Raw genomic sequence first — 20,496 nt, forward strand, 5'->3', positions numbered from 1 at the left:
CCTTGGGATCTTTTCCTCCCTATCCCTGGAGTCTGGGGGCCACCTGTGTTGGAGCCTGTGTTCTCTCTAGGAGGCTGCAGGCTGCTGGCCCTTCCCTCTTACCAGGACTGCCCCGTGTGCAATCCTGCAGCATACAGGCAGGAGCACAAACATGGCTGTCTCCTAGCAGGGGCTATGAGGACCCCGTGGAACACTCACGTGGAGCTAGATTCTTTGGAGGGGAGTCTTGGTTACTTGAAGGCTTCCCCAAGATCTGAGCTACTGGGTCAGAGGTTCCTAAGTCAGAGGTTTCAAGCTATGATCTTGAAACCACTTTGGAGGCCACTGCCGGGAAAGGGGACACCCCCCCACAACACATACACACCCCTGCCTCAACCCAAGCAATCCTGCTTGGATTTACTGGTCATCTAAGTGAGAGTTCTCCATACAATTTTGTTTGGAGAGAGCCTTCTGGGATTAAAAAAAGTTTTAAAACCTCATTCAAAATTTTGTTCCATTTCACTGATACTTGCAAAGCACGTTATAGCTGACAGAGTGTTTTTTACCTGTATATTTTTATCTTATATATTATTTACTTCATTTTTACTCACAAGGAGACTGAGGCCCAGAGAGGTTAAGTTGCTTGCTCAAGGTCAAGGGCAATGCTTACAGTGTAAACATCATGGAGCTGGATTCAAACTTAGGCCTTCCACAGTCTTCCTCATGGACTCCAGGGGGAACCTGGCATGTCCTGACCAGGGCCCAGGGTCCTGCCTGGAGATGACTCTGCCTCTGTGTCCCTCCCAGTGCTGCATCGACAACTTTGAGGAAATTGTCAAGCTGCTCCTCTCCCATGGTGCCAACGTGAACGCCAAGGACAACGAGCTGTGGACACCCCTCCATGCTGCAGCCACGTGCGGCCACATCAACCTGGTGAAGATCCTCGTTCAGTAGTACGTGCCCCTCTCTGCCCCAGAGCAGCCTCCTTCCACCTCTTGTCTTTTTCCAACTTCCTTCTTTCTCCCCTCACTTCCTCCCTTCCTTCTTTCTTCCCTCCCTCCCTCCGTTCTTCCTTCTTCCCTCCCTTCCTCCCTTCCTTCTTTCTTCCCTCCCTCCATTTCTTCTTTCTTCCCTCTCTTCCTTCCTCCCTTCTTTTTTCCTTCCCTCACTCCCTTTCCTTTTTCTTCCCTCCCTTCCTCCCTTCCTTCTTTCTTCCCTCTCTTCCTTTTTTCTTCTCTCCCTTCCTCCCTTCCTTCTTCCCTCCCTTCCTCCCTTTCTTCTTTCTTCCCTCCCTTCCTCCCTTTCTTCTTTCTTCCCCCCTTCCTCCTTTCCTTCTTTTGTCCCTCCATCTCTCCCTTCCTTTCTTTTCCCTACCTGCCTCCCTCCCTTTCTCCCTCCCTTCCTTTCTTCTTTCTTCCCTTCCTCCTTCCCTCCTTTTTTGCTTTTCTTTCTTCCTCTCCTCTTTTTTCTCTCTCTCTGTCACTCTTTCTAGTCACTTTAGTGCTTGTCACTTTCTTTCTCCTCACATCCTCTCTTCATCTCTCTCTCTCTCTCTCTCTCTCTGCTTCTACCTCTTGCCCTCTCCTCTCCTCAGTTCCCCCTTACTCTCCCCATCTCTGTGTGCCTGTTATTTTCTTCTTCTATCTCTGTCTGCTCTGTCTGTCCTTCACTCTTTTTTTCCAGTCTCTTTTTATTTTCTCTCTTCTCCTTTCATGCTCTCTTTCTCCCCAATTTTTTTTAGTGATAAAACACATATAACATAAAATACCGTCTTACCCATTTTAAGTGTGCAGGTTAGTGGTGTTAAGTACATTCATACTGTTGTGCAGCCATCACCCCCTCCATCTTCAGAACGACTTTCATCTTGCAAAACTGAAACTCTGTACCTATTAAACAGTAATTCCCATTCCCTGTCCACCCCTGGTTCCTGGCAACCACCATTCTACTTTCTGTCTCTATGAATTTGACTACCGTAAGCACTTTATAGAAGTGGATTTGGAAAGGCCGGATGCGGTAGTTCATGCCTGTCATCTCAGCAATTTGGGAGGCTGAGGCGGGCGGATCACCTGAGGTCGGGAGTTCGAGACCAGCCTGACCAACATGGTGAAGTCCCATCTCTACTAAAAATACAAAATTAGCTGAGTATGGTGGCGCATGCCTGTAATCCCAGCTACTTGGCAGGCCGAGGCAGGAGAATCACTTGAACCCAGGAGGTGGAGGTTGCAATGAGCTGAGATCACACCATTGCACTCCAGCTTGGGCAACAAGAGCAAGACTCCACCTCAAAAAATAAATAAATAAATAAATAGTGGATTCAGCTGGGCATAGTGGCTCACGTCTATAATCCCAGCTACTCGGGAGGCTGAGGCAGGAGAATCGCTTGAATCCAGGAGACTGAGGTTGCAGTGAGCTGAGATTGTACCACTGCAATCTAGCCTGGGCGATGGAGTGAATGAGACTCCATCTCAAAAAAACAAGAAGTAAATTCGTACAGTATTTGTCTTTTTTGACTGGCATATTTCACTTAGCATAATGTCCTCAAGGTTCATCTACGTTGTAGTATGTGTCAGAGTTTCCTTCCTTTTTAAGGCTGAATGTACTCCATTGTATGTCTATACCATGTTTCACTTATGCATCCATTCGTTGATGGACACCTGGGTTGCCTCCATGTTTTAGTTATTGTGAATCATGCTGTGATGAATATGGGTGTACAAATATCTCTTGAAACCCTGATTCCAGTTCCTTTGGTTATACACCCAGAAGTGGAATTGCTGGATCGTATGGTAATGCTATTTTAAATTTTTTAAGGAGCTGCTATCCTGTTTTCCACAACATTTTACATTCCCACCAACAGTACACAAGAGTTCTAGTTTATCCACATCCTCGCCAACACGTATTATTTTCTTTTTCTTTTTTGTTATTAGCCATACTAGTAGGTGTGAGGTGGTCTCTCACTGTGGTTTTGATTTGTATTTTTCTATTGATGAGTGATGTTGAGCATCTTTTCATGTGCCCATTGTCCATCTGTATATCTTCTTTGGAGAAATGTCTATTCAAGTCCTTTGTCCATGGTTGAATTGGTTGGGTTTTTGTCATTGAATTTTAGGATTTCTCTGTGTATTCTGAAGATGAATCCCTTATCATATGGATGTAATGTTTTCTTCCATTCTATGGGTTGTCTTTTTAACTCTGTTGGTTGTGGCTTTTGCTGCACAAAATGTTTAAATTTTCACAAAGTCCAATTTATCTACTTTTCCTTTTGTTGCCTGTGCCTTTGATATCATATCCAAGAAATCACCGCCAAATCCACTGTCGTGGAGCTTTTGTTCTATGTTTTCTCCTAAAAGTTTTATAGTTTTAAGTCTTTCATTTAGGTCATGGATCCAGTTTGAATTAAATCTTATATGTGATATTGGGTAAGGACCTACTTCATTCTTTTGCATATGGATATCCAATTTTCCTACACTATCTGTTGGAAAGATGGTTGGTCTTTTCTCCATTGAATGGCCTTGGTACCCTATCTAAAATCATTTAACTGTATATGTGAGGGTTTGTTTCTGGACTCTATTCTATTTTATTGGTCTGTATATTTGTCTTTATGCCAGTCCCACACTGTTTTGATGCTAGAGTTTTGGAGTTCGTTTTGAAATCAGGAAATGTGAATCCATCAGCTTCGTTCTTCTTTTTCAGGGTTGTGTTGGCTATTCAGGTTCCTTGAGATTCCCTATGAATTTTAGAATAAGCTATTCTAGTCTGCAGAAAACATCACTGGAGAGCTGGGCACGGTGGCTGACACCTGTAATCCCAGCACTTTGGGAGGCCGAGGTGGGCAGACCACTTGAGGCCAGGAGTTCAAGACCAGCCTGGCCAACATAATGAAACCCTGTGTCTCCGAAAAATTAAAAAATTAGCTGGGCGTGGTGGTGCATGCCTGTAATCCCAGCTACTCAGGAGGCTGAGGCAGGAGAATTGCTTGAACCTGGGAGGCAGAGGTTGCAGTGAGCTGAGTTCGAGCCACTACATACCAGCCTGGGTGATGGAGCAAGACCTTGTCTCAAAACAACAACAACAACAAAAATCATTTTGATTCTTAAAAGTAATAGCAAGAACCAGAATTACTTTTGCACCAACCTAAATAATAATTGGTATTACCCAGAGGTGGGCACTGGGCACACAGGGATGCAGAAGTCCTGGGGAGCCAGGAAGAAAGCCAGGGGGTTTAAGTACCAGAATTGAGACAGAGCCAGACCAGGGGACTGATCATCTGAGGGCAGGGAGTCAGAGAGAGTGGCCAAGGGCAGGTAGCCTTTTGCACTGGTCTTGGCAGAGCAGCAGGAGCCCATCGTTGGCTCCCGCGGGGATGGAGATGACAGTACTGCTGCCCCAGCTCAGAGAGCTGGATGAACTTGCTCTGAGGCGTACAAGAGCTCAGGGAAGTCAGAGTGGAGTGCTGTGAGGCCACAGGACTGGATGGTGGCCCATGCCTACATCTCTGATGGGAACCTGAGTATGGTTAATTCTGCTAGGAGCTTCAGGCAGTCACAGCCTGATCAGTGATGGTGCCAAGAGGACAAGGAAAGTGGTGCCAGCCTGGGTCAGTGGGTCCCAAAGCTGATCGGTATTACAATCACCTGGGGCATGGGTTTAAAACACAGATTCCCATGCCCTAACCCAAGGACTTTTTCAGGAGGGCTGGAGTGAAGCCCACCCAAGATGCTTCATTTTATTCCCATGGTCCGCAGGTAATTCTGCCACAGGGTGTCCAAGGCCATTCTTAGGAACCACTGGCCCAAAGGGCAAATTCTTCCAGGGAGTCCCAAGTCTCTGTTCTTCTACCTCTGTCCTATCAGCCTTTTGAGTAGGGACTTGGAGGAGGTGGAATGTAACTGAGGATGTTTCTGCATATGGGCAAAAAATGAAATAGAACATGGAGAAGTAAAAAGAACTAATATGAGAGGTTTAAGTCTGGACTCCACTGTATCCAAGCTGTGTGACCTTAGACAAGTGACCTAACCTGTCTGAGTCTTTTTTTTTTTTTAGACCGAGTCTTGCTCTGTCGCCCAGGCTGGAGTGCAGTGGCGTGATCTTGGCTCACTGCAACCTCTGTCTCCCGGGTTCAAGCAATTCTTATGCCTCAGCCTCCTGAATAGCTGGGATTACAGGCTCCCACCACCACACTCCGTTAATTTTTGTATTTTTAGTAGAGACAGGGTTTCACTATGTTGGCTAGGCTGGTCTTGAACTCCTGACCTCAGATGATCCGTCCTCCTCATCCTCCCAAAGTGCTGGGATTACAGGCGTGAGCCACTGTGCCCAGTCATGTCTGAGTCTTTGTTTCCCCTTGCGTGAGATGGGGCCGACAATATTAACCTGAGCTATTATGAGGGTTATATAAAAGGATGCCTGCAAAAGGGGCTTAGATCAGGCTTGGCTCTAAGCAAGTGCCTGGTAAGTGGTGCTGCTGCCATTCATGCAATTTTTGTTATTGTCACCAGGAGGACTTTTATATCTGTCCCTAAGTCCCTGCCTGCTGGTTCAACAGAGTGAAAGGCTTAGGGAGGTCTCCTGGGATAGCTGTCCTGGGACTTTGGTCTCTTCCCACCTAGGGCCCTGGGATCCTGCAGCCGTCGTGCTCTTGGACTGTATGTCAGGCAGATCCAAACATCATCTTGCTGGGGTACACCTTGGTAGGGTTTTGAGCGCCGGGTTGTACAGTAGGATTGCAGGTGAGAGGCCAGAGGGCAGAGGCAGCTAGACCAACCCTAGCCACACCTACTTGGCCCTCACCCTACCTCTTTCTCTGCAGTGGGGCCGACTTGCTTGCTGTCAACTCGGATGGGAACATGCCATATGACCTCTGCGAGGATGAACCCACCCTGGATGTCATCGAGACCTGCATGGCATACCAGGGTAAGGGAGGGCAGCCTGCTCTGAAGTGAGCATAGCACAGAGTTTCAGAGAGCGTCTCTTAAATCAGTGCAGGCAAACAGATTAGCTACTCATCGGCCTGCCTTGTGCGCCACGCTCGGTGAATAGGATGGGTCCTCGTTCGTATCCTTATCTGTGTGATTATCAAGAGCAGGACGTGAGAGGACCCTGGAAAATGTGCTGCGCAGAAGGGAGGTATTGATCTCATTTGTGTCACCCACACACGCAGCTGGCCGCAGCTGGCCTTGTCTTCATCAGCTGTGACAATTTGATTCAATAAACATTCACCGTAAAGATATATTTCTATGCGGGACAATAATAAAGTCAAGAATACTGGAGGGTGCCTGCTCTGTGCCAGGCACCACACTGGCTGCCAGGGGCCCAGATAAACAAGATGTGGGCTGTTCTTAACTCACAAATGAGGTTCAGAGAGGAAACAAATGCAGCAATGAGAGACCTGTGTGCCCCCAGCACCCCACAGACAGGCCTCTGAAACGCCACCTCCTTGGAAATATGTCACACACCCCAGATCCTCAGCTGCAGCTGCAGTCCTGCGCTGGCCCTGCCCTTGTGTCCCCCACAGAGCCACAGTGACCATGATTGAATCTCCTGTTCCCTGCACCCAGCTCTTCCTGTTCATCTCCCATAGAGGTTCTTAACCATTTTTTGTGCCAATCTGGTGACTCTATGGACCCCTTCTCAGAATAATGTTTTTATTTTTTTGAGATGGAGTCTTGCTGTGTCCCCCAGGCTGGAGTGCAATGGCACAATCTCGGCTCACTGCAACCTCTGCCTCCCAGGTTCAAGTGATTCACTTGCCTCAGCCTCCCAAGTAGCTGGGATCACAGACATGCACCATCATGCCCAGCTAATTTTTGTATTTTTAGTAGAGCAGGGTTTCACCATGTTGGCCAGGCTGGTCTCAAACTCCTCACCTCAGGTGATCTGCCTGCCTCAGCCTCCCAAAGTGTTGCGATTACAGGCATGAGCCCCCACGCCTGGCCAGAATACTGTTTTTAAATGCAGTTATAAAATTATAGGATTATAAAGGAAGCCAATTATATTAAAGCATAACTACCAAAATATTTTTCAATGTGTTAGATAGAAACTTCATTAATTCATTAAACAATAAGATAACAGGATATGAAAATAGCTATAGTATCTGTTGGTAACAAAGTCACAAGCACTGCTGGCACTACTGTGGGTTTTGCTTACATTCTAATGGTAGGGAATGCTAAATTTCATTTAAAGCTTAGTCAAAATAAACGTGTGATTTTATTTCCTCCTTTTGTAGACCTCTCCTGAATTCGATCGAAGAGTGCTTGGTCTAATGCATCTTTTTACGGAGCATGTCATCCTCTCCTTAAATACTATTCGTAGCTGTCAGTAACACGCTTTTAAGACAGGAATGGGATTCGGGCTATACAATGTCTCTCTGCGCCCCCTACCTTAACTGACTCAGCTCTCCACTTGAAAGTAATACATTCATTTATTCAGTCGTTCTGCAACTAAAATTGATTGAGCATTGTGCCAGGTGCTACAGCCACAACTGTGGTTGAGACGAAGGAAACTAACAGAGACCCTGGTCAGATAGGGCGGTCAGTAGAGGCCAGCTTGGGAGATGATCCAGTCCAGGACCTAAAGAACAAGACAGAGGCAGCCATCTGAGCAGTTGGAGGTGTGTAGCTGGATGGTAGGGACTTTCAGGTAGAAGAACAGCATATGCAAAGCTGCTGACATGAATCCAGTGCCTAGTGAGTGCCAGGCAGGAATGCCCTTGCTTTGTGGGCCAGTGCATGGTGTCTATGCTCATCAGGCCTGAAGACAATGATCTATGGGCATGTCTGCATGCCCCCTTGACTGGCGTACCCTAGGGTACAAGAACCATGCCTCCTCGTCTGCCTTCCCCTCCGCTCTGGGGTTCTAGGCCTGAGGGTGCTAAATAAATCCCCTCTTTCCCACTGCAGGCATCACCCAAGAGAAAATCAATGAGATGCGGGCAGCTCCTGAGCAGCAGATGATTGCGGACATCCACTGCATGATTGCAGCAGGCCAGGACCTGGACTGGATAGATGCCCAGGGTGCCACACTGGTGAGGAGATGGGCCAGTGCCAAAACCAAGACCAGCTAGGTCCAAAGTGGGCCAGCATCTGGTGGGAACCAACCCTGTACCCTTGGGGCCTGTCTGTGACCTTGGACCTCCTCAAGAATCCTTTTGGGCCAGGATTGCCCCTGGATAGGGAGGGTCAGCAGAGCAGGGCTCAGCCTCTTTGAGAACCTGGCCTGTCTCTGGGCTGAGCTTGGTGGCTCACACCTGTAGTCCCAGCTACTTGGGAGGCTGAGGGAGGATCACATGCGCCCGGGAATTTGAGTTTGAGCTGTGATTGCATCAGTGCACTCTAGCCTGGGTGACAGAGCAAGACTTTGTCTTTAATAAACGAACAAACAAAAAAGAATCTGGCCACTCTCAAGTGGGGCTTGGAGTTAGGAGCATGGGTGGGAGGCCTGGCTCCCACCTGTTCACCACCTGCTCTGTCTCCAAGATACTCCTTCACCCAAGGCTTCAGGTGTCCATCTTAAGCGCCTTATTTCCCTCTCCTCTAATGACCTCCTCCATTAAGGACTGGTGTCACCATTCACCCACTCACCCATGCTTTCTTGCTTTGCACTGTCCATTCCTCTGCCTTAGTGTCTCCTCTGCCACCCTAGCACCCTACTGCCTTGCCTCATCAGCTCCCCTGTTATTACTGCAATAATCTCTCCTTTGGGTTCCCTGACTTCCATCCATCCATCCATCCATCCAACCATCCATCCATCCATCCATCCATCCAGTCAACACACAGTTATGAGCATCTCCTCTGTGCCACATACTTTACTAGACCCTGGAGACAGAACAATGGGACCTTCTTCTCTCTCAAGCTTGCCTGGTTAACTCCACTCATCCTTGCAGCTCAAGTGTCAATGACTTAGGAAAACCTCCCTGGCCACTCCTCATAGGCTCTCAAAGCACACTGCAGCCTAATATTGGGAGGTCTACTTCTGCAGCCTGTAAATCAAAATTCAGATCATGGCTGTGGCAGCCTATCCCCCAATTGGGGGGCGGGTGCCCTGTCCCAGGCTTAGGTTCCTGCTGGTCGTAAGCACTTAGCAGTCTCGGGATCTCAAGCTCACTAGGTAGTGCTCTGCAGTACCAGGTATCCTCACTACCCCTCAGGCCTGTCCTGGCAGCCTAGGTGTGATAAGTGGGCTTCTTCCACCTGCTTCCTGAGCTCTCACATCTGTTTTGTGCCCATTTCTATTACTTGGGTCCCTGCTTGGATTACCTGCTCAGCCTAGCACTCAAGAATGGGGTCAGGTAGGAGGACTGACTGTTTCTGTCTGAAGTCAAGGTCAGGCTGCACTAGGGCATTACCCACTCTCATTGCAGCTCTACTGGGGCTGTGACTGGATCTTCAAGATACAGGGATCTTCTCTTCCTGGGCTGGGGCTGGCCTCAGGGCGGCCCCACCCCCACGGACCAGGCATATACTAGGTCTCGGGTCTTCCCAATAAAGTGGAGATCATAGTGCCTTCCTCGTCTTCCTCACAGTGTTGTTGGGAGCATTAAATGAGATTCTGTGTGAAAGTGCCTAGCACAGTCTGTAAATTCTCAATATATGTTAGCAATGACCATTATTTTTACTAACAATGCCACTATTCCACTCATACCTTTTAATTTCCAGCCAAGTAGTGAGGTTTGTAATGTCGTACTGGCCAGCAGGTATCATTCTCTACAACTGGCAAGAATCAAACATTTATAAATCAGATAATTATACTAATTTTCACATCATACCCTTGCTTTTTCAAGTTGGAAAACAAAACAAAACAAAAAACAAAGAAACAAAAACCCTCCACTGACCAGAGCTTTAAGCAACCTTCTCCCAGGATGAGGTAGCATCTGACCATCAGGGCTGTGTTCGGAAGGATCACTTCCTGAGGCCATGCCTTCTTTGTCCCACTGACTCTCTGGCCCCAGACCTCAGGTCTGCTGAGGCTCTCTGACTTCCTCCCAGCCAGTCTTCTGCTGGCCGCCTTGGACTTTCACTTCTATCTCTCATCTTGGCTGGACAGTTGATGTCTTTCTGCCTTATTTCCTTCTCCCTCATTCATTCTCATGGTCATCACTTAGGGCTCTCTAAGAATTTGAATCCCTTACTGAGTGTTCATTATGGGCTAAGCACTTTATGTATTTTGGGGGCAGATTGAACAAGCATGACAACTGAGGTCTGCCAGGCAGTGGCCATGACTGAAGGCCTTGAATGGGATCACAGTCCCTTATTGGATGTATTATCTATTGCTGCATGACAAACTACCCCACAATGTAGCATCTTAAAACAATAATAAATATTTATTGTCTCATATGGTTTCTTTGGGTCAGAGAGTTAGGAACAGCTTAACTGGGTGGCTCTGGCTTGGTGGCTGTCATGATACTGCAATCAAGATGTTGCAATATTGTTGAGACTACTGGGGCTGCAGTCTCATCTGAAGGCTTGACTGGTGCTGCAGGATCCACTTCCAAGGTGGCTTACTCACATGGCTGGCAAGTTAGTGCTGGCTGTTGGCAGAAGGCCTCAGTTTCTCACCTCTCCTTGAGGCTTAGGACCTCTCCTTGAGGCTTCTAGAGCATCCTCACAACATAGTGGCTGCCTCCTTCTAGAGTAATTGATCCAAGACAATGTAAAGTAGAAGCAGCAATGCCTTTTATGCCCTAGCCTCAGAAATCACACATTGTCACTCTCTTCACAATATCCTATTTGTTAGAAGTGAGTCACTCAATCTGGCCCACATTCAAGGTGAGAACAGTTGGGCTCCATCTTCTAAAGGAAGATGTGTCAAATAGTTTGTAGACATATTTAAAAATCACCATATTGAACCTCAGAGACCCCTTCTTCAGGGCTCAGTGCACAGTAGGGGCTCAGTAAATGCTGTTGCTTTAACCATATGGATGCTAAGACAAACCACATGGGAGAAGAATTCAGCTCTCTACCTTTCCTTCTAGGTCCATATTTCAGACTTAATAATCCTCTGCAATGTGACTGGTATTTCCATCTCATTCTATTCCATTCTATTGGCCCCAAGGATGCTGTGGGACTTGGGTGGGGGTGAGGGCTAGCCTACCTTCAATGTGGGGCTGATCCCCTAGGGAATGCTTACTTCTTTCCTCTTCTCCAGCTGCATATAGCTGGAGCCAATGGATACCTGAGGGCAGCTGAGCTCCTCCTGGATCATGGAGTGCGTGTGGATGTGAAGGACTGGGATGGCTGGGAGCCCCTGCACGCAGCTGCCTTCTGGGGACAGGTAGTTCTCACCCATAGGGCTGTGGGGAACCCGGCACAGGGTTAACCTGCTAACATCAAGTTTTTTGGGCTGGCAATTGGTTTCAAAGAACATAAGACTTTAAGGCTTAAGGTGTTGACTATAGCTCATATGTGGGATATGAAAAGGCCTAGGGAGTTTGCAAAAACATTGGACAAGATAAGTTGTGTTCTTTTTTTTAATTATTATTATTCTTTTTTTAAATTTTTTGAGCCGGAGTCTTGCTCTGTTGCTCAGGCTGGTAGAGTACAGTGACGCAATCTCAGCTCACTGCAACCTCCGTTTCCTGGGTTCAAGCAATTCTCCTGCCTCGGCCTCCTGAGTAGCTGGGATTACAGGCATGTGCCACCGTGCCCAGCTAAATTTTTTGTATTTTTAGTAGAGACGGAGTTTCACTATGTTGGTCAGGCTGGTCTCAAACTCCTGACCTCAGGTGATCTGCCCGCCTCATCCTCCCAAAGTGCTGGGATTACAGGCGTGAGCCACCGTGCCCGGCTGACAAGTTGTGTTCTAATAGGATGGTAATCAAATTTGCCAGATAAGAAAATTTCCAGCATTTTTGCTTCCAGTACTTTCTCCAAACTCCCAGAGTTTTCTCCAGACACAAAACTCTGATTGTCACTTACACCTAGTCCCTCCTTGGATACCTGCCAGCTCTAGAGTTACAGCCAACTCTTTCTTCTCCCTCTTCTTGGTGTGGCCCAGGCATGTGGAGGAGGAGCTAAGCTCATTGCATCTGTCTGGATTCCCCCCATGGCTCTAGCATGCAGGCCTTCCCTGGAAATCAACTTTGTCCCACCATTCTTTGGGTCACATCCTAAGAGGCCTTGGGCACTCTCTCCACCTCCTAGGCGTTCTGAGCTCTGGGCAGGGGGACACGTGAGCTTCTTCCTGTGTTTCAGATGCAGATGGCAGAGCTTTTGGTGTCCCATGGAGCTAGTCTCAGTGCAAGGACATCCATGGATGAGATGCCAATAGGTAAGTCCAGCACAACAGCTGGTGTGCACAAATAGACAGTTATCAATTTTTTGATGGGTAGAGGGAGAATAGATAAATATATGGTTATATAGACTGATGGATTGGTGTAGAGAGAGATAGATGGATTAATTAATGGATGGTAGATGAATGGACAGACGGACAGATGAAGGGATAGATGGATAAATGGATAAATGGATGGATGAGAGGGGTACATGTGTAGATATTATGAGGTATGGTTGACCGGATGGGTGGGTGGGTGGGTGGATGGATGAGTAGATAGAAGAATAAGTGGATGAGTGGATGAATCTGAATAGATGGCTCAGTCAGCAGTGGGTAGATAGATAGATAAAGGGGTTAAGTAGAATAGATGGGAGTATGTAGCTTTCTTAGCATCTTTGCATAATTTATTGCTTGGGCTATGTGGGGTACCTGCTTGTTTCCCTCACTACTTCTCCTGTCAGTGAAGACTTGAGGACTCTTCTTGGAAACTATCAAAGAGGAATATTAATCCCTCGGTCATAGCTGGGAACCTTAGGAATTGTGACTGTGCCCAGAACCTGGGTTTCCCATTCTTATAGTCCTCTAAGGTTTGGGTTGCAGCCCAGGAACTTAGGCTGGCATTGTTTTCTTCCCTCCCTGCATGCCCCAAAAGATGCTTGGAGTTTTCATTGGGTTGGGGTGTGGAGCACCCTCTTGGGCCACAGGTCCTGGCCCTGTCCCCGACAACAGACTCCTCTGCCCCTTCAGACCTGTGCGAGGAGGAAGAGTTCAAGGTCCTGCTGCTGGAGCTAAAACACAAGCATGACGTGATCATGAAGTCACAGCTGAGGCACAAGTCATCCTTGAGCCGGAGGACATCTAGCGCGGGCAGCCGTGGGTGAGTCCAGGGCAGGGCAGCCAAGGGTCCCTGTGCGTGCTTCTGCCTGTGGCACCTGGGTGCAGCCTCCAGCACCCACTTTGTCCTCTCAGGAAGGTGGTGCGTCGAGCCAGCCTGTCGGACAGGACCAACCTGTACAGAAAGGAGTATGAGGGAGAGGCCATCCTGTGGCAGCAGCGGAGTGCAGCCGAGGATCAGCGGACCTCCACCTACAACGGGGACATCAGGGAGACCAGGACAGACCAAGAGAATAAGGACCCTGTGAGTGGCCTCGCACCCTGCCCCAGTATCAGCCACTGCAACGGGAGGAGAACAGGGCCCAGCCTGGCCTTGCCTCTTCAACTGAGAGCCTTCAGAGGGAAGTAGCCAGGCACTGCTCTTAAACTAGCATATCCAGTCTGATGGTGGTGGCTACTGTAGTTAAACCAGCAGTTTCAGTCCGATGCTGGTGGCTGCTGTAGTCAAAGAGGTGATCAGGGAGCGTGTTAGAGGCTAAGCTGGGTGCTTTGGCACACAGGTGGGTCTCCTGACAGGGGTGAGTGTCTGCTATGTGCCTAGCTGTGCTCCAGCACACCTAGCAGTAGGCTTCCCAGAAGAGAGCTTCAACAGGGTAGTCACACAGGAGCTGAGGGCACTACAACTTCTTTTTCAGGAAATATAACAAAATAGTGAGAATTATGTTTATCAGAACATGTTTTTTGAAAAATGGAGTAGAATCCTAGCAGGACCTCTGAGAAGCCTGCTCCTGTAGCAGCCAATGGTCCTTTAAGCTTTAAGCTGCTTTCCTAAGGGAACACACATTCGTTTCTGGTGGTTGCTTTGAGAAATTATCACAAACTGGATGGCTTAACATGGTGGAAATTTATTCTGTCTCCGTTCTGAAGGCCAGAAGTCTAAAATCGAGGTGACACCAGCGTTGGTTCCCTCTGGGGGCTCTCAAGGAGATTCTGTTTCATAGCTCTGTGAGCTTCTGGTGGCTCAGGCATTCTTTGGCTTTTGCTAGCATGATTCTAGTCTCTGCTTCTATCTCCACATGACATTCTTCTTTGTGTGTGTGTGTGTGTTTTCTCTTTTTATTTTTATTTTATTGAATTTTTTTTTTTTTTTTTTTGAGACAGGGTCTTGCTCTGTCACTCAGGCAGTGGCATGATTCTAGATCACTGAAGACTCCAACTCATGGGCTTAAGAGATCCTCCCACCTCAGCCTCCCAAGTAGCTGGGACTATAGGCGGGGGCTATCATGCCTGGCTAATTTTTAAATTTCTTGTAGAGATGAGGTCTTGCTATGTTGCCCAGGCTGGTCTCCAACTTGGCCTCAAGCAATCCTCCCACCTTGGCTTCCCAAAGTACCGAGATTACAGGTTCGAGCCACTGTACCTAGCCTGTTTTCTCCTCTTATAAGGACACCAGTCATTGGATTGGAGCCCATGCCAATCCAGTATGACCTAATCTTAATTTAATTTATTATACCTACAAACACCTATTTCCAGATAAAGTCACATTCGGAGGTTCCAGGTAGACATGAATTTTTGAGGGACACTACTTAACCCAGAACCAACACACTCAGCATGGCTGCGTTCTTGCTGAGTGGAGTGAACAAGTTTGGGGCTGGAGTGGAATTGCTGAGGACGAGGGAGAAGCTAACTGTACCAGACGTGGTCTGCCATTTTCGTTCTTCCACCACACCATGAACAGATGAAAACATGCCTAGAGAGTTTAGCTTTGGTGGGATGCAGTTGATTAGCTACCCAGCATGCCCACATGTCTCAGAGGGACCCTGCTTCCCACCGTGAACAGTGAGGTCACCTACTGCCTGTCTCACCAGGAGGTGTGAAGGTGCCTGCCCAAGGGGAGGCCACATCAAAACCACCAGCTGGTGATGGAGAGGGCACATAGGGAAGCTTTGTTCTACCTGGCCCCTTAGTCTGAGGATTGGTGAGAAAAGAGATGTAGGTGAAGATCAAATCACATTTCAGATGTCTCCCAGCTGTGCTTTATTTATTTTTCCTTTGTGATTGTGGTGTAACTTAAGTATGGTAAAGCAGACAAATCTTTTTTTTTTTTTTTTTTTTTTTTAATGATATGAAGCCTTGCTCTGTTACCCAGGCTGGAGTGCGGTGGTGTGATTTCAGCTCACTGCAACCTCTGCCTCACGGGTTCAAGTGATCCTCCTGCCTCAGCCTCCCCAGTAGTTGGGATTACTAGTGCCCACCATGACACTTGGTGGATTTTTGTATTTTTAGTAGAGATGGGGTTTCACCACGTTGGCTAGGCTGGTCTTGAAGTTCTGACCTCAAGCAATCCGCCCACCTGAACCTCCCAAAGTGCTGGGCTTACAGGTGTGAGCCACCATGCCTGGCCAAGTAGACAAATCTTAAATGAGATTTTCAACAAACTTTTACAAATGTACATACTCAGATGAATTCATAGAGCATTTTCATCATCCATGTTCTCTCTCTGTCCTTTCCCCCACTCCAAATGTAGCCACTATCTAACTTTGAGTTCTAAAGATTAGTTTTGTATATGCATATGAATAGACACTGTAGTTTGTTTTCTTTTATGTCTGGCTTTTTTAACATCTGTGAGAGTCGCCCACGTTGTGGCATATAGCAGTAGTTCTGTTTGTTTTTGTTTTTTGTTTGTTTTTTGTTTTTTTTTTGAGACAGGAGTTCACTCTGTTGTCTGGGCTGGAGTGCAGTGGTGTGATCCTAGCTCACTGCAGCCTTGACCTCTTGGGATCAAGTGATCCTCCCACCTCAGCCTCTTGGGTACTGGGACTATAGGTATGCACTGACATGCCTGGCTAATTAAAAATATTTTTTTTGGCCGGGTGCCGTGGCTCATGCCTGTAATCCCAGACTTTGGAAGGCCAAGGTGGGTAGATCACAAGGTCAAGAGATCAAGACCATCCCAGCCAACATGGTGAAACCCCGTCTCTACTAAAAATACAAAAATTAACCGGGTGTAGTGGTGGGCACGTGTAATCCCAGCTACTCAGGAGGCTGAGGCAGGAGAATTCCTTGAACCCAGGAGGTGGAGGTTGCAGTGAGCCAAGATTGAGCCACCACACTTCAACCTGGGGACAGAGTGTGACTTTGTCTCAAAACAAAACACAAAATGTTTTTTAGAGATAGAATCTTGCTATGTTACCCAGGCTGGTCTCAAACACCTGGGCTCAAGTGATCCACGTGCCCCAGTCTCCCTGGCCTCATTCTGTTTTTTTTTTTTTTTTTTTTTTTTTTTGAGATGGAGTCTCGCTCTGTCACCCAGGCTGGAGCACAGTGGCGCGATCTCGGCTCACTGCAAGCTCCGCCTCCTGGGTTCACGCCATTCTCCTGCCTCAGCTTCCCTAGTAGTTGAGACTACAGGCGCCCACCACCACGTCCAGCTAATGTTTTGTATTTTTAGTAGAGACGGGGTTTCACCATGTTAGCCAGGATGGTCTCGGTCTCCTGACCTCATGATCCACCCGCCTCGGCCTCCCAAAGTGCTGGGATTACAGGCGTGAGCCGACGCGCCTGGCTGCCTCATTCTTTTTTATTGCTTTCTAGAATTTGGTTGTTTGAATATTAAAATTTACATATCCATTCTCCTTTTTTTTTTTTTTGGAGACAGAGTCTCGCTTTGTCACCCAAGCTAGAGTGCAGTGGCGTGCTCTCGGCTCACTACAACCTCCACCTTCCAGGTTCAAGCGATTCTCCTGCCTCAGCCTCCTGAGTAGCTGGGAATACAGGTGCGTGCCACCACGCCCGGCTAATTTTTATATTTTTAGTGGAGACGAGGTTTCGCCATATTGGCCAGGCTGGTCTTGAATTCCTGACCTCAAATGATCCACCCTCCTCGGCCTCCCAAAGTGTTGGTATTATAGTGAGCCACTGCTCCTGGCCTCCATTCTCCTTTTGGTGGACATTTGGGTTTCTTGTTTCTGGCTACTGTGAATAAAGCTGCTATAAACATTTTTGTGTGTGTCTTTTCGTGGACATAAGCACTATTTTGTGTTGGGAATATACCCAGGAACACAGTGGGAGTCACAGGTAGGCATATGTTTAGCTTTAGTGGATACTACCAAGCAGTTTTCCAAGGTGCTTTGTACCTGTCTGCTTTCCCATGGCAGAATGTTTCTTGCCAACCCTTGGTATAGTCAGTCTTTTTTTTTTTGGATACAGAGTTTCACTCTTGTTGCCCAGGCTGGAGTGCAATGGCGCCATCTCGGCTCACTGCAATCTCTGCCTCCCGGGTTCAAGTGATTCTCCTACCTCAGCCTCCCAAGTAGCTGAGATTACAGGCACCTGCCACCATGTCCAGCTAATTTTTGTGTTTTAGTAGAGATAGGGTTTTACCATGTTAAGGTGGGAATTCTCAAAGCGTGGTGCCCGGAGCAGCAACATCAGCACACCTGGGAACTTGTTAGAAATGCAGATTTTGGCTGGGCACAGTGGCTCACACCTGTAACCCCAAAACTGAGGGAGGCTGAGGTGGGAGGATCTCCTGAGCCTAGGAGTTACTGGACAACATAGCAAGACCCTATCTCTACCACCCCCACCTAAAAAAAAAACAATTAGGTGAGTGTGGTGGTGTGTAGTCTTTGGTCTCATGAGGCTGAGGCAGGAGGATTGCTTGAGTCGAGGAATTCGAGGCTGCAGTGAGCTATGATAGCACCACTGCACTCCAGCCTGGGTGACGGAGTGAAGCCTGGTCTCTAAAAAAAAACAAAAAGTAAAAATAAATAAATGTAGATTCTCAGGACCCACCCCAGATGTGGCGATACTGCTGCACGTAAGAATTTCAGAACCACTGAAGAGGAATTATTTGTTCAGCCTGACCCCCAAATCACATTTCTTCCAAGGCTGTGGCTGACTTTGGTTCACTGTTTTTTCTTCTTTTTTTTTTCCCTCTGAGACAGGGTCTCACTCTGTCGCCCAGGCTGGATTGGAGTGCAGTGGCGTGATCTTGGTTCACTGCAGCCTCTGCCTCCCAGATTCAAGCAATTCTCCCACCTCAGCCTCCTGAGTAGCTAGGACTATAGGCACCCACTATCATGCCCGGCTAATTTTTGTGTTTTTTGATAGAAGACGGAATTTCCCCATGTTGGCCAAGCTGGTCTCGAACTCCTGACCTTAAGTGATCTGCCTGCCTTGGCCTCCCAGAGTGCTGGGATTATAGGCGTGAGCCACTGTGCCCCTTGTTTTTTAATCTAATGTTTAAGAAGTAGTACAGACAGACTAAATCAGAATCTCAGGAGTTGGGACCTTGGCATTGTATATGTTTGTTGGTGGTTTTTGTTTGTTTGTTTTGAGATGGAGTCTTGCTCTGTGGCCAGGCTGGAGTGCAGTGACTTGATCTTGGCTCACTGCAGCCTCTGCCTCCTGGGTTCAAGTGAGTCTCCTGCCTCAGCCTCCTGAGTAGCTGGGACTACAGGCGCACGCCACCATACCCAGCTAATGTTTGTATTTTTAGTAGAGACAGGGTTTCACCATGCTGGCCAGAATGGTCTCAATCCCTTGACCTCGTGATCCGTCTGCCTCGACCTCCCAAAGTGCTGGGATTACAGGCGTGAGCCATCGAGCCCGGCCATGTCATTGTTTTTCAAACCTAAAGAGAGACTGTTTTTCAAGTGATTGCAGCAGTAAGTAGATTGCTTTGACCACAGAATTGACAAGGATCTCGGAGGTCAGGGAGAAAGGAGTTCGTTTCCTAGGGAGGAAGACAGAGGCTGCAAGGACTGAGGGTGGGGGGTGGGACGAGCAGGTGGTGTAATTGGACAGTTGACCAGGAATGTGTGTCCCATGGTCAGCCCATTTCCAGAAGGGTCTTCAGGAGAGTTTTTCTGCATTGCAGTGCTTGTTTACCCTCAGGGTGAGTCAAAGTCCAGGATCCTGTGGGGAGGGGAGCAGCTTAACTAAAATTTGGTTAAATCATTTACCGCTGGGCACATTGGCTCACGCCTGTAATCCCAGCACTTTGAGAGACCCAGGTGGGCGGATCATCTGAGGTCAGGAGTTCGAGACCAGCCTGGCCAGCATGGTGAAACTCTGTCGCTACTAAAAATAGCCAGGTGTGGTGGCAGGTCCCTGAAATCCCAGCTACTTGGGAGCCTGAGGCAGGAGAATCACTTGAACCTGGGAAGCAGAGGTTGCAGTGAGCCAAGATCGCACCACCGCACTCCAGCCTAGGCAACAGAGTGAGACTCTATCTCAAAAAAAAAAAAAAAATCATTTAGCAAGCATTTAATTTCAGTTGATAAGTTGACAGTTTAGCTAATCATTGCAGAGAAAAAGAATGAGAATTTGGGGAACTGTGTTTGGGTGGTCCTAGGAAAAGGAGGGGTCGTCTGAGCGCTCTGGAAATCCTATGGGGAAGGCTGATTCTGTGCAGTCAGCCATTCCCCAGAATACGAAAGGTGGGGGTTTCGTTTAACCTTCCTGTTTTCCAGTATCTCAGTTCACCATTGCCAAGATGATGTGCCTACCACAAAGGGTGTTCTAGGGTCAGTTGTGTTCTTATTTGCATAGGACTCAGCCCATAATTTGTATATCATTAAGCATTAGGCAGATAAATGTATTTAGAAGTTCCCTGCATCATGAGAAAACCTCTTTCATCTAACCCACATCCTTCAGGCCAGAGTTAATTCCTCTTCTTCAGTGCTCTGATTTCTGACACTGGAGATGGATATAGGTGGGTTTTGTTTTGTTTTGTTCAGACGGGGTCTCATTCTGTCACTCAGGCTAGACTGCAGTGGTGCAAATATGGCTCACTGCAGCCTCAACCTCCTGGGCTCAAGTGATCCTCCTGCCCAGCCTCCCATGTAGCTGGGACCACAGGCACGCACCACCATGCCCAGCTAATTTTTAAATTTTTTTGTAGCAATGAGGTCTCACTATGTTGCCCAGGCTGGTCTCCAACTCTCAGGCTGACGCCATCCTCCCAACTCAGCCTCCCAAAGTGCTGGGATTACAGACATGAGCCACTGCACCCAGCAGGGATTTTTTCTTTTTAAACGAATAGATTTTTTTTTTTTCGAGCAGTTTTAGAACTCTAGAAAAATGAGTGGAAAGTACAGATATTTCCCATATACACCCCCCTCCACCCTGGTTTCCCCTGTTATTAACAACTCGCATTAGTGTGGTACATATGTTATCACCAATGAGCCAATATTGATACTTTATTGTGAACTAAAGCCCATAGTTTACGTCAGGTTTGCTCTTTGTGCTGTACCTCCTGTGGGTTTTGACAAATGCATAATGTCATGTGTCCATCATGATAGGGTCACACAGAATGCTCTCGCCAATTGGTTTAAGCGGTTATATTAGACGGATGAGATTGTGAACAACTGGTTAAAGAGACCAAGTCTGTCCCACTAAACAGCCCCGGTGTTCTAC

At 47.6% G+C, this 20,496-nt stretch overlaps 1 protein-coding gene across 2 annotated transcripts in view; it reads left to right on the forward strand.

Annotated features, from left to right (window-relative positions):
- The window catches only part of PPP1R16B (protein phosphatase 1 regulatory subunit 16B), a 120,961-nt gene that overhangs the window by 92,597 nt on the left and 7,868 nt on the right, over positions 1-20,496 (forward strand). Inside the window, exons 4-10 of one of the 2 annotated variants that reach the window (XM_033186414.1) lie at positions 787-932; positions 5,786-5,889; positions 7,875-7,999; positions 11,119-11,244; positions 12,165-12,240; positions 12,988-13,117; positions 13,210-13,378. In XM_033186414.1, coding sequence (XP_033042305.1) covers positions 787-932; positions 5,786-5,889; positions 7,875-7,999; positions 11,119-11,244; positions 12,165-12,240; positions 12,988-13,117; positions 13,210-13,378 — 876 coding nt within the window. The remainder of the gene's footprint in view (positions 1-786; positions 933-5,785; positions 5,890-7,874; positions 8,000-11,118; positions 11,245-12,164; positions 12,241-12,987; positions 13,118-13,209; positions 13,379-20,496) is intronic. The other variant, XM_033186415.1, reaches the window with a different exon arrangement.

This window comes from Trachypithecus francoisi, unplaced genomic scaffold, assembly GCF_009764315.1.
Source record: "Trachypithecus francoisi isolate TF-2019V2 unplaced genomic scaffold, Tfra_2.0 Lachesis_group21, whole genome shotgun sequence".
In the NCBI taxonomy this organism is placed as follows: domain Eukaryota; kingdom Metazoa; phylum Chordata; class Mammalia; order Primates; family Cercopithecidae; genus Trachypithecus; species Trachypithecus francoisi.